Source organism: Pieris napi, chromosome 2, assembly GCF_905475465.1.
Source record: "Pieris napi chromosome 2, ilPieNapi1.2, whole genome shotgun sequence".
Lineage (NCBI taxonomy): Eukaryota > Metazoa > Arthropoda > Insecta > Lepidoptera > Pieridae > Pieris > Pieris napi.
The window spans coordinates 18269-32275 of NC_062235.1; the positions used below are offsets into that span (position 1 = coordinate 18269).

General features: G+C 39.4%; 1 protein-coding gene across 2 annotated transcripts; it reads right to left on the bottom strand.

Moving 5' to 3' along the window:
• Nucleotides 1-10736: 10736 nt before the first annotated feature.
• LOC125062671 (DNA N6-methyl methyltransferase) lies at nt 10737-12747 on the bottom strand. Of its 2 annotated transcripts, none has more exons than XM_047668739.1 (5): nt 12258-12747; nt 11862-12097; nt 11605-11733; nt 11114-11451; nt 10737-10898 (listed from the first exon to the last, which is right to left on the bottom strand). In XM_047668739.1, the coding sequence occupies exons 1-5, from the start codon at nt 12459-12461 to the stop codon at nt 10738-10740; spliced, it is 1068 nt and encodes a 355-aa protein (XP_047524695.1). In that variant the 5' UTR covers nt 12462-12747; the 3' UTR covers nt 10737. The 2 variants fall into 2 exon arrangements, with proteins under 2 accessions (XP_047524695.1, XP_047524704.1); XM_047668748.1 differs by lacking the exon at nt 10737-10898 and adding an exon at nt 10905-11054 and having other exon boundaries at nt 11087-11451; nt 12258-12746.
• Between the last annotated feature and the right edge of the window lie 1260 nt (nt 12748-14007).

Genomic DNA, 14007 nt, shown 5'->3' on the forward strand with positions numbered 1-14007 from the left:
AGGCGGCCGGCGCCCACTTGCCAATGAGTATTATAAGAATACTCACGGAAAAGTAAAAGCCGCCCGCGTCGCGGGCCCCGTCTCTGGATAGGAATGTGTTGAAAATAATTAATGTAAGGATATAGATAAAAGTAGGAAAATAAGAGACTGACTGTGATAGAAATGTAAGGATAAATAGATAGAGTAAAGAAAAAGATAAAAATAGGATATTAAAAAATGTAACTGAAACTGTGATACTGATATTATGTGTAAAACCCTAATAAAAAATAAAGCTGTGTGTCAATTATTTTGAGGAAGGATGATAGAAATGATGGAAGTTTAGCTTAGACAACGACCCTGTGCGATAAAGTAGCCGGGGAAGGTAGGCCTATTAGGTGCAAAAAAAAAAAAAAAAAAAAAAAAAAAAAAAAAAAAAAACCTAACCTAACCTAACCTAACCTAACCTAACCTAACCTAACCTAACCTAACCTAACCTAACCTAACCTAACCTAACCTAACCTAACCTAACCTAACCTAACCTAACCTAACCTAACCTAACCTAACCTAACCTAACCTAACCTAACCTAACCTAACCTAACCTAACCTAACCTAACCTAACCTAACCTAACCTAACCTAACCTAACCTAACCTAACCTAACCTAACCTAACCTAACCTAACCTAACCTAACCTAACCTAACCTAACCTAACCTAACCTAACCTAACCTAACCTAACCTAACCTAACCTAACCTAACCTAACCTAACCTAACCTAACCTAACCTAACCTAACCTAACCTAACCTAACCTAACCTAACCTAACCTAACCTAACCTAACCTAACCTAACCTAACCTAACCTCTAACAAAAAGTGAAGATAAGTGACTAAAAAGTTTGAAAAACAACAAAAAAGTTAAAAACAGTGACAAAAGTGAATGCGACGCGCAGATTTGATCGGTGACCTGTGCCGTTCTTCGCATCGCTGGATGCGCCTTGCTAAGCCGCATCTTTTGACACCAATCTTGGATTTTTACACCTAAAGGTTTTTGAGGAAATTAAATAAAATAAAAAAGGGGCGTGACCACTGGTCGGAGAATTAGAGCCGTCCCCCACAAGTGCTATACATCAAAAGACGCGGCTCAAAAAGACGAGTCGATTGACATATCTGTCTAAAATATATGCCTTGTGGAAAAATTTATATAACTAAAAAAACCAAAAATAACCTAATAAAAAACAACTTAAAGCTCAAAAACTTAAAAAGTAAAGCGGTGACCCCCAAATTAAATAACGTCATTCGATAGAACTCACGAAGACGCGTCTGCTGAAGGGTCGCAAGGATTTTTCCCATCAAAAATAATAAAGTTACGACATAAAAACCCAAACACCACGTGGCACGTGGTCGGCGAAATCCGAACTTTCCGGAAAAGTGCGATACGTCGTTGGATAGCCCTCTGCGAGCTGAACTTAACGACGGTTCGAACCAGAAGATCGGACCAACCCGAGCGGAGCTGCAGCGACGGGAAGAAATCAGGAAGAAAACACAAATATCTCGGGAACGGTTGGTTTTTTCGCGTTTTTAAGGGCAGATCAATATATTAATATATATTAATATATTGGATTTGTCCGCCTGGCCCGCCCCTACCAGGATCGAAATTCAAAATTTTTAAATTCCATATTTTCAAAATTTATTAAATTCATTAAAAATTTCTAAAACTTTTGAAATATTAAAATCTTTTGGCAGTTAATAACTCGAAAACGGTGCGTTTTTCGGCAATTTTGGCAGCGGACTTGTATACGTATATACGTATACTTAGCAAGTTTGGACAAATTAGGGGAATATAAATATATAAAAAACGCACCTAACCCACGGACACGTCCGCCTGACCACCCATCAAAATAACAACATACAGGTGCGACGGCTCAAACGACTCCACTCAAAGAGGGGAGTCTTTTTATAGCTACCGCACCTAACTACACACACACACAAGTGACTTACACACACACACACACACACAAAACACCATAAACACTAAGTGTGACGGCTCATTTGACTCCACTCAAAGAGGGGAGTCACCTGACAACCACCACACTTATACACACACACACACATTGTCGACTAGGGCGGACGGTCCAACGCGCGTATTTATTTATTTCTAAATTATACCAGCCCTTCCCGAGGACCTGAAACATATAGTTTTATTGACTGCCTTTTCCCTTTTGGGAAAAGACACTAGTTTTAAGTTAGACAAGAAAGTAGGCTAAGTTTTAATTGACGGTTACTACCCTATTGGGAGTAGACCCTAAAATAAGTTTTACTGTGTATTTAAATTGTATATAAATAATATTTACTGACACGGCTACTACCCTATTGGGAGTAGACCCTAGAATAAGTTTTACTGTATATTTTAAAAATTGTATAATAATAATATTATATTGACACGGCTACTACCCTATTGGGAGTAGACCCTAAAATAAGCTTTATTGGATATTTAAATTATTGTATTTAAATAATATACTATTGACACGGCTACCACCCTATTGGGGGTAGACCTTAGACTAAGTACTCAAATTGAACGATCTTTAAGTTTTACTATTGACTATTCCTAATAGGCAAAATGCTGGGTCTACGTACTCCACCTAAAAGTCAGACATCGGCGCCTGCCATCAGGCGCAGCATCGATAAGTGGGAGGAGGCCTCCAGCCAGGCCCCAAAGATGGCAAAAGAGGCTTCCCTGACTGGAGCGGGTGGAGGAGGTAAGTCTCCTGCTCCCGCTCAGGCCAGGGAAAAAGAAGCCAAAAACTGTTATCTAAAGGCAATGGCGCACCTGGCGGAGTCCAGGAACATAAAAACGGACATTAAAACAGGGGTACAGTCAGCTGTAAAGCGGCTGTACCAGATAGTCAAAGAGGCCGAAGAGGAGATACAGAAGAACCCACAACAACAAACAGCGAAACAGGAAAATGACCCAAAAATAGATTTAAACGAAAAGCTACACAAACAAATAGAAAGAATGGAATTGGAGAACAAGAAATTGGAAAAATTTAGAAAAAATATAGAGGATCTGGCAAAACAGAAAAATGAAAGGATCCTGACCGAGATTAGGAAAGAGTTGGAGGAAAAAGAAAAGAGAGAAATAGAAAGGCATAACATCTGGGAAGGGAAAATGAGGTCGTATGCAGAAGCGACGAAGGAAAATCTCGGTCAGGGCCAAAACCGAAAAGAAGGCCCGGGAGGACAGAAACCAACGCTGCACTCTGTCGTTGTGGCGCCTAAGAGTGCGACAGACACGGCAGAGGACACGATGCAGAACATCCGGCATCTGTTAAATGCTAAGGAAGAAGGCTGGCAGGTAGCAAAAATAAGAAGAGCCAGGGACGGAAAGGTCGTAGTGGGATGCAGGACGGAGGAGGAAAGGAATAAAATCAAAGAAAAATTAGGGGAAGAAATGATGGTGAAGGACACCTTAAATAAAAACCCATTAATCAAAATTAAAAATCTCCTGTCCTGCAACACGACAGAAGACATTACCCGGGCCATCAAAAACCAAAACAGAAATGTGACTGCACACCTGGAGGAACGGGACCTAGATATAAAAGAAAAGTACAGGAGGAAGGCAAGGAACCCTCTGGAGAGCCACGTGGTCCTACAGGTCACGCCTAAACTCTGGCAAGCTCTAACATTGGCTGGCAGGATACACGTGGACCTGCAGAGGGTTTGGGTAGAGGACCAATCCCCTCTGGTCCAATGTACTATGTGTCTGGGGTACGGACATACCCGAAGACATTGTAAAAAGGAGACCGAGGTGTGCAGCCACTGTGGAGGAGCCCATATGAGGGCGGATTGCCAGATCCACAAGGATGGAAAGCCTCCCAGCTGCATAAACTGCAAAGACACTAAGGGAAGAAACGCGGAGCACGGAGCCTTCAGCCAGAGCTGTCCAACCCGGCAGGGGTGGGACAAGGCGGCGAGGCTAAGCTACGCGTATTGTTAAAAAAGCCGAGGGCACCAACAATATTACCGGCTTTCTCCTGGCACAAGCGAACCTTAGAAAAAAGAGAATCGCGATCCAGGAGTTTATAAAAGAAGCGGGCGGTAGAAACGTGAAAATAGCACTACTCCAGGAACCGTACATAGGGGCCAGTAAACAGATGGCAGAAAGCCCTATGTACAGAGTAGTGCAGTGCGTACCCACTGGAGAGAAACCGGTGAAGGCGGCGATACTTGTTTTCGACGAACACATTGAAGTCTTTCAAGACAAGTCACTTATCACGGAAAACATAGTGGCTGCCGTCCTGAGAACGGACCAGTGGGAAATAGGGGTAATATCAGTGTACTTCGAAGGCGATGAACCCATCGAACCATACCTCGAACAACTAGGAAGCGTCACGAAAAAACTTAAAACCAAGATGGTACTAATTGGAGGGGACGTGAACGCATGGAGTGAATGGTGGGGGAGCCGAAACGAAGACACACGAGGAAAGGAATTACGAGGGTTCCTTGACGAAGAAGGGCTGAGCATCCTAAATTGTGGCAACACACCCACCTTCGACACCGTAAGAGGGGGCCGTAGATACACGAGTGCAGTGGACATCACAGTATGCACAACGGCCCTCCTCAGTAAGGTAACGAGATGGTGGGTTGATACTTCCATCACTAGCTCTGACCACAACACAATTTTTATGACTACAGCCCTTCAAAAACCCCAAACGCACAACCTACCGAAGACAACCCGCAAATTCAATACGAAAAACGCAGACTGGGAGGAATTTAGAGACAAGATAAACATGCAATTGACACATCTAGGACTGGACATAGAAACAATAAAAGGACAGGACACAAAGGCCGGGGTCAATAACATAGTAAAGGATTACACGAAATTAATAATAAAAGCCGCTGAGAAACATATCCCCAAAGTAAAACAAAGGAAGAAAAGCTTCGATCCACCCTGGTGGAACAAGGAAATAGAGGCCCTAAAAAAGGATATGACAAGAAAAAAGAAAAGGATCTCATACGCAGCTCCCAGGAGGAGAGAGTGCGTAGTAAACGCCTACCTGGAGGCAAAAAAGACCTATGAAGAAGAGATCGAAAGGGCTCAAAAGGAAGGGTGGAAAAAACTCTGTACGAAGCAAGAAGGGGAAAGCTTATGGGACAGGATATATAAAATAATAAGAAAGGCGGAAGGGATCAGGGAAGACACCACGCTAATAGAGAAGGGCATTTCGTTGAACTCCGAAGAATCGGTGCAGCTGCTGGCACGGAAATTCTTCCCGCCTGATAATTGCGAGATGGATGATGACATCCATCGAAAAATGAGGAAAACGGTAGAGGAAATGACCAGCAGCTTGCAGGGAAGTAGCGCTGATGAAGTGCCAATCACAATGGCGGAGCTCATCAGCACTGCTAGAAGCTTCAACCCGAGGAAGGCCCCGGGGGCCGACGGACTCACTGCGGATATCTGCTGCGCAGCTATCACGGCGAACCCGGAGGTTCCCTTGGCCATCTTCAATAAATGCCTCGAAGTGGGATGCTTCCCTGATCTATGGAAGGAATGCACAATAGTGGTACTGAGGAAGCCAGGAAAGGAGGATTACGCGGCCGCCAAATCCTACCGTCCAATAGGCCTCTTGCCAGTCATGGGGAAGATACTAGAAAAGGTAATCATCAACAGGATCAGACACAGCCTACTCCCCAGGATGAGCAGGAGGCAGTATGGATTCATGCCAGGAAAGAGCACGGAGGATGCCCTCTACGATATCTTGACAAAAGCGAGGAGCCACATTAAAAACAAGGAAATAGTGCTGATGGTGTCGCTAGATATCGAGGGGGCTTTCGACAACGCATGGTGGCCAGCGATCAAGTACCAACTAGCAAAGAAAGACTGTCCCAAGCAACTAAGGCTGGTAGTGGAAGACTACTTTAAAGGCAGGAAGGTGGTGGTCCGCTACGCAAACAGAGAGCATATGAGGCGACCTGAAAAGGGATGCATTCAGGGCTCGATTAGTGGCCCCACCTTCTGGAACATCTTGCTCGACCCACTACTGGTCGAACTAGAAGAGGATGGGACATATGCACAAGCTTTCGCAGACGATGTTGTGCTGATGTTCAGCGGAATGGACACGCACTCCATCGAAAACCGAGCAAACGTTGCCCTCGAGTATGTGAGGAAGTGGGGTATCGAGAACAAGCTCAACTTCGCGCCACAAAAAACCAAAGCGATGGTCCTGACGCGAAGGTTGAAGTTCGATACCCCAAGAATAAGAATGAATGGACAGGAAATAGCATTAGAAAAGGAAATTAAATTACTGGGGTTGACTATAGATGAAGGGCTAACGTTTAACAAGCATGTGCAAAATGTCACGAGAAAGGCGGCTGACATACACAAAAAAGTAGCTAGAATGGCGAAGCTGGAATGGGGAATGACGGGAGACATGGTTCACCAGGTATACCAAGCCGTCATAGAGCCGATAGTAACATACGCGTCGGCAGCCTGGGCACCGACAGTTAAGAAACTGTGCACAAGGAAGAAACTGGAGACGGTGCAGAGGGCTTTCGCACAAAAAATAGCGAAGACGTACAGGACGGCATCGCTAAATTCCGCGACGCTATTGGCGGGGATACTGCCCCTCGACCTCAGGGTGAAAGAAGCCGCCGCGATGTTTGAGGCCAGAAGGGGGTCGTCTCCGTTCATACGCGAAGGAGACCGGATTGAGCGAGCCGTACCTGCGTTAGAACAACCCCATCCCGCGGAAAAACCGGATATTAGCTTCGCCATCACCAATGACCCTGGCCAAATAGAAAATGACAATAAAACGGCAATCTACACAGACGGTAGTAAGACGGAGAAAGGAGTAGGTGCCGCCTGGTCCAAATGGGAGAGTGGAAGTGAAAAGAAATGGAAGAAGATAAAGATGGCCCCTTACTGCACCGTATACCAAGCAGAGCTGGCAGCTCTCGTTGGTGCAGTAAGGGAGGCGATGACAGTGGATACTGACGTGAATATCTGCAGCGACTCGCGGTCTTCGCTCGAGGCGATTGCGGGCGGGCGCTCTCGAAACCCCCGAGTAGTCGAGATCCGCAGACACCTGGTGGAGAGCCGAAAAAAGGGCCAAAATATAAGACTCCACTGGGTGAAAGCGCACGTCGGCACGGAGGGGAATGAGAGGGCGGACGAACTTGCGAGAGCCGCTGCGGAGACCTCGAAGGTCAGAGCAGCCCACGTAGAGTACCCACTGTCATACATTAGAAAAGAAGTGAGAAGGAAAACGATCGAGGAATGGGACCGGCGGTACAAGGAAGGGATAACAGGGGGAATAACAAAACTGTTCCTAAAGAACGTAGCAGTTGCGCAGAAGCAAATAAGAGAGAGTAGATTCAGTCCTGAGATGGCACAGGTCCTCACAGGCCATGGGCCCTTTGCCGAGTACCTGTGCCGTTTCAGGCTGAAAGAAAAACCGGACTGCGAATGTGAGAGTGGGGTGGAACAATCCATCCCACACCTACTTTTGGAGTGCCCCATTTTTGCCTCCTCCAGATGCGACCTGGAACAGATGACAGGCATGTCGCTTAGTCTTCAGGGACTGCCCGACATGCTAGTCTGTAACAGATCGCACCTGGAGGATTTTTGCCAAAAAATTACCAAAAGAACAGCTAAGTTCAATAAGAGTAAGGCCGGGGCGGGGACCGCGAGGCGGCCGGCGCCCACTTGCCAATGAGTATTATAAGAATACTCACGGAAAAGTAAAAGCCGCCCGCGTCGCGGGCCCCGTCTCTGGATAGGAATGTGTTGAAAATAATTAATGTAAGGATATAGATAAAAGTAGGAAAATAAGAGACTGACTGTGATATAAATGTAAAGATAAATAGATAGAGTAAAGAAAAAGATAAAAATAGGATAATAAAAAATGAAACTGAAACTGTGATACTGATATGTGTAAAACCCTAATAAAAAATAAAGCTGTGTTGTCAATTATTTCGAGGAAGGATATGAGAAAAGATGGATGATTAGCTTAGACAACGACCCTGTGCGATAAAGTAGCCGGGGAAGGTAGGCCTATTAGGTGTAATAAAAAAAAAAAAAAAAAAAAAAAAAAAAAAAAAAAAAAACCTAACCTAACCTAACCTAACCTAACCTAACCTAACCTAACCTAACCTAACCTAACCTAACCTAACCTAACCTAACCTAACCTAACCTAACCTAACCTAACCTAACCTAACCTAACCTAACCTAACCTAACCTAACCTAACCTAACCTAACCTAACCTAACCTAACCTAACCTAACCTGACCTAACCTAACCTAACCTAACCTAACCTAACCTAACCTAACCTAACCTAACCTAACCTAACCTAACCTAACCTAACCTAACCTAACCTAACCTAACCTAACCTAACCTAACCTAACCTAACCTAACCTAACCTAACCTAACCTAACCTAACCTAACCTAACCTAACCTAACCTAACCTAACCTAACCTAACCTAACCTAACCTAACCTAACCTAACCTAACCTAACCTAACCTAACCTAACCTAACCTAACCTAACCTAACCTAACCTAACCTAACCTAACCTAACCTAACCTAACCTAACCTAACCTAACCTAACCTAACCTAACCTAACCTAACCTAACCTAACCGTCGAAGACGTAATTTACATTCCTATTCTTCTAAAGTCGTATTGTCCATGTAACAATATCGCGTTTTATTGTACATCTAGCGCCATCTATTATTCTAGATCAAACAACACATTACAGGAATCTTTTAAAATTTCATCAAACATATCTATTAATATCTTGGTGTTCTTTAAGGTATATAATTATAGTTTTATAAATTGTGTAACTTAAAAATATAAATTTATATATATACATGTAAAGAAACTGGTATGTTTCTTTGTTATGTACTAGATGGCGCCATCAGCCATCGCGCCGAAACAGTTTGGAGTTTGACAAGTGAAATGTCATCGTTATTAAATTCAGAATTGTTTGATTTTGAAATTGTTGTAAAAAGGAATTGATAATTGTAATAATAAACTATTAATGTCGTTTCCTTGTTTTCAGATAGTGTAGTGTTATTTAGGTTTAGAGTAATGTAATTAGTATAGAGTGTTGATAATAAAATAAATATCCTTGTTTTCAGAGAAACACAATTGTTTATTTGAATCAATTCCATATAAAAAGATATATAATCTTATATACATATAATATACACAAAAAAAAAATCCATTCGCTAGTCAATGAGTAAATGCCGTTTATATGCAGCCTGTTTGACGGCTCATATTTCAGTCAATTTACGTAGAATTTTAGAGTGTTCTAAATTCAAATCTTTTTGTTGTACACCGTTTTGCAATGAAAACAAAGTCAAAATCCATTCGGTAATTTTCAAGTTAATGCCGATAATATACAACCTCTTGAACAGCTTATATTTCAGTCAATTTAAGTGAAACTATGATAAATTATATATTGAAACGTTTTTTATGAATAACACTACCCTTTGGTGAAAACAGAATTAAAATCCATTCGCTAGTTTATGAGTAAATGTCGTTTATATGCAGCCTCTTTGACGGCTCATATTTCAGTCAATTTACGTAGAATGAATACGATAAAGAATTAGAAATTTAAACCTTCCCTATAAATCAGACTACCTTTTGGTGAAAATAGTGTCAAAATTCATTTGGTAGTTTTTGAGTAAAAAATGCCGTTTATATGCGAATGGATTTTGATAGAGTTTGCATAAAAAGTAGTGTTATTCATAGGGAAGGTTTGAATTTATAAATTTTTAAAATTATAAATTCAAACCTTCCCTATTCGCCAAAGCATTGTGTGATTTAGAAGGAACGTTTCAATATATAATTCTTTGTGGTTTTACGTAAATTGACTGGTCTTTTTGCATATAGAAACGGCTTTTACTCAAAAACTACCGAATAAATTTTGACATAAGATTAACCAAAAAATAATAATTTTAAAGCACACATTTAAAAGTTACAAAACAAAGTACATAGCTTCGTTGGCGACCATGATACGGTATTGCTTATCAGTTGCTTATCATGCATATCATGTTTCATCATTCATGTATCTATACTTAGATATAGTTTGGGATTTTCAGATTCAAAATTTAAAGGTAAAAAAAAGGGTTTTTTGAACCAAAAAACAAATTTTATTAGAGTGTTTTGTGGAACTGGACTGGATGTTTTTGATTGTGGAAGCGTGGTTTTTATCTATATACATAAGAAGAAAGACAGAAAAAACATTTATTTGTTTAAAGAGCACATAATATATAAAACATATATTTCTATATTTTGTTTCTTTCGTCATAAAAGCTTAACACGAGACGGTAACGTCGCGTGCTAAATTTGTCAAAGAAAAGAACTATGTATTGTTTATAGTTATCTTTATATATATATTTCTTCTGTGAGTGTGTATGTCACTGAACTTCTCTCAAACGACTGGACCGATTTTGATGAATTTTTTTGTGTGTGTTCAAGGGGATCTGGGAATGGTTTAGATTCATAAATCAGCCCGGCAGATGGCGCTGCAGTCGGTACTTCATACTTTGTTAAATATCCTAATCGCTTGAAATAGGTATAATGCAAGACAAAGTCTGTGAGGTCCGCTAGTACTTTATATGAGTTGTTTTTTGTACAAAGAAATAAAAATTGTAAACAAATGACTTGTCACTTTACATTTTTAAAATCCTTTTAATATTGTTTAACGCTAAGAATTTATCAAGGAAACAACAACCTATATTTCAGATTGTATATTAAAACCATAATTTAAACATTATTCTTTTTATTGTCAACTTCTACATACAATGCTAAATTTTGCCATTTTAATGGTTCATAACCAACACTAGTAGTATTTGGAAGCAGGTATCTTGCAAATAATTCTAAAACATGTGGTCCTTCTGTTGATATATTATAGTATGTGAAAAGATCTGAAAACATTTTTTTCTTTAATTTGAATTTGCAAATAAACAACAATATATTTTAAAATCACCAGTCTGCTATTAAATGTTCATTTCTTTATGACAAACAATTGCAGTTACTTTGAAAGTCAGGTTGTATAGGTACTGTTAGGTAACAGTAGCACTGTTATGGCAGGAATCATGTGAAACAGACAAATAAATCAAGTCAATGTTATTTTACTCACCATTAAGTGGCGGTTTATGAGAATGTAATGAGCTAGGAATACTTGCAAACACCACATTTTTCGGCACTTTTAAGTCTCCTCTTCTTCCCATAATTAATCTTTCATATGGTTGTTTTTTTGAGCCACTACTAAACGGGCAAATAGGCTCTAAATCTATGGTCAACTTTAACCAATACCATGTTGTTACATACTCAACACCCCATTTAGGAAAAATTAGTTCCTTGACAGAATTAATATTGCTTGGGGAATTCGTACACCACACTGCTATAAGGGTGGTGTCAGAAAATAGATTGTTTATGGGTATTGATGCGATTTCTTCATTATACATCATTGAATAACTGGAACAAGAAAAAAATCACACTTATGAAGGATTTTATGATGGAAACATTAAGGATTAAAGTTATTTGTTTATGAGATCTTTAAGAAAGTACATTAAATACTTACCTGTTGAGAAAAAGAGTTAACTTTTCTTAACATATGTTATAAGTTACCTTAGTTTGATAGCTGCCTTCTTCAATCTTCGAATATATTTATTCCACCATGGTGGATCTGCTATAACAATATCATATTTATTCCCATCCAATTTCTTACATTCTTCTTTTACACAGCCACATTTGAATCTGAAATTGACAAACTAATTTAAGATGGTTATTTTCCAAAGACAAGTTTAAGGAATTGTCAATCAAAACTACAAAACAGATAATGAAAATTAATGAAGTAGTTTCTTTCAAGGGCATCTAAGCCTTACCTACATTTTCCTGGTACTAAAAAATCAGATCCTTCGATTTGACATATCAGTGGGACTTCAGAGTTATTACCGCCGCTTGTATCTTTGTGGTCATAGTCAGTTGATTCAAATAAATTCTTTGAAAAATCCCTTAAAGAAGAAGCATCCATTGTATTGTATTTAGTTTTTACTGCTGTTTTTAAGCCTGTCGGTAATGATGCAATGAGATTATTGTATATTGCTTGTATAGTTAGCGCCTAAAAAAATAGATTATAGGATAAGTATTCTACGGTAAAACGGTGGTTGTCATTTAGAGGCATTCATTTGCTGTAATTACAGTTAACAAATTATTTATGTCGAAATATATTAAATATTTAAATATGATTGATTTCAAGACATAGATTAATAAGTACTTACTTCTTCAAGAACATTATCATTGTGTTTCCTTTTCCTGAATTGTTTACTTGGTGCGATAATGCTTTTACGTTTTATTGAGAACAACTTAGGTGTTAAAGTGTAGTGTTTTGTATTATTTTTTTCTCTTACATTGCTGTAGCATTTGGTAACAAAATCCATATGATCAATTAAACATATATTTTCCTTACTAAATATTATACTCATGATTTCACTTTTGTATTTACTCAAAATATTTTTAGTGGGCTGCTTCTGTACAATAGTTTACTTCGATTTTTATAAAATGTTTGTTTTTCAACAAAACAAATTCTAACGCATTAGGGATATTCGATGGTTATCGATGTTCGATGATTATTATCGATGTTGAAAGCAAAAACATCGATGTTTTGACTTCGATGTTACTATACCAAAAATATCGTAACATCGATGTTAACTGAATCGAATTAGGGGCCTCATAGCCTAGCGGTCTAATTAAGTGGCAGCTAGGTGAGGGGTACCGGGTTCGATTCCCGGTTCAAGGGCAAGTTTTAATTTAATTTAAATTTGTTCTCGGCCTTTGGGAGGGTTGTGTGGTACTGCTTAAACTGTACATGGAGGACACGGTCGAATTTTTAAAGATAAGCACGAATTATAAAAAATCCTATACTTGACGCTGGCTAATGCACAAATGTGTCAGAGCCATAAAAAAAAAACCTGAATCGAACATCGATATTAACTCACGGCCGGTGCACGACTAATGCAACTTACGAAACAAATTATGTCTTCTTAACGCATCCACAAATCAGATTAATTAAAATTATGAACGCGTATTCTAACATGTATATTTTTCTAACATCGACCATCCCTATTATATACATACCAAATAGAGATTATAGAGTGCATTATATACACCACAGTTACCTATTAGGTACTTGGATGTAGAGCACAGATAAAAAAGACTAAGCTAAGCTTTCTAAGATTTAGTGTGATATTCTACTAATTCTCTGATTCTCACTTAGCCCTATATAGTATTCTGAAACGACAATGAAACATCAATATAATTTAAGGACTGTCAAATAGAGGCCCATAATCATAGACGGACTATGGTATAGACCAGGCATCAGCGTACAGCGTGTGAGATAGCGAATAATTATCGACATAACTTCATAATGTATATCAATATGCCACTAATATTGCCATGAGAAAATTTTTCCCTATTTTGTAGGTAAAAATTTTAACATTTCTTAATCATAGTAATTTAAAAAAAATGTCAACTCAATCTACTCAAGAAATAATAATTGTAGCAAAAAAATAATTAACAAAAGCGTGTTATGATTTTATTATTGCTATTGAATTTGACCGTTTGACACGCATAGCTACGTCTAACGAATCTAGAATGTACTAAGCTACGGTTCATGCCTTCTTTCAAGAAAAGAGTGTACCAATTCTTGAAAGGCCGGCAACGCACTCGCGAGCCCTCTGGCATTGAGAGTGTCCATGGGCGGCTACTCGTACTTTAAGAGTAACTACTTTTAAAGTAGTCTCTATTTCTATTTCCATAGCAACTTCTCTTGATGGTACGTTTAGTAAGCGGTCATCTGTCATGTAAGTATCGTCATGCTGAAAGATGTTATTAATTTGTTAACAATATTCCAGATTTGCAAAAAAGACAAACATAGTGGTAAAATTTAACAGAACAAATTACGGCCTTATAGATAGATAATAGTCTTTATTTGCACACCATAAACATACAAAATCATAAAAACAAAACAAA

Excerpts from the sequence above, each read along its gene's own strand:
- LOC125062671 (XM_047668739.1), bottom strand. The coding sequence starts at position 12,461 with ATGAGTATAATATTTAGTAAGGAAAATATATGTTTAATTGATCATATG. Across the intron at positions 11,734-11,861 it reads TTAGTACCAGGAAAATGTAG|ATTCAAATGTGGCTGTGTAA; the intron begins GTAAGGCTTAGA and ends TGTCAATTTCAG. Across the intron at positions 11,452-11,604 it reads AAGGCAGCTATCAAACTAAG|TTATTCAATGATGTATAATG; the intron begins GTAACTTATAAC and ends TTCTTGTTCCAG.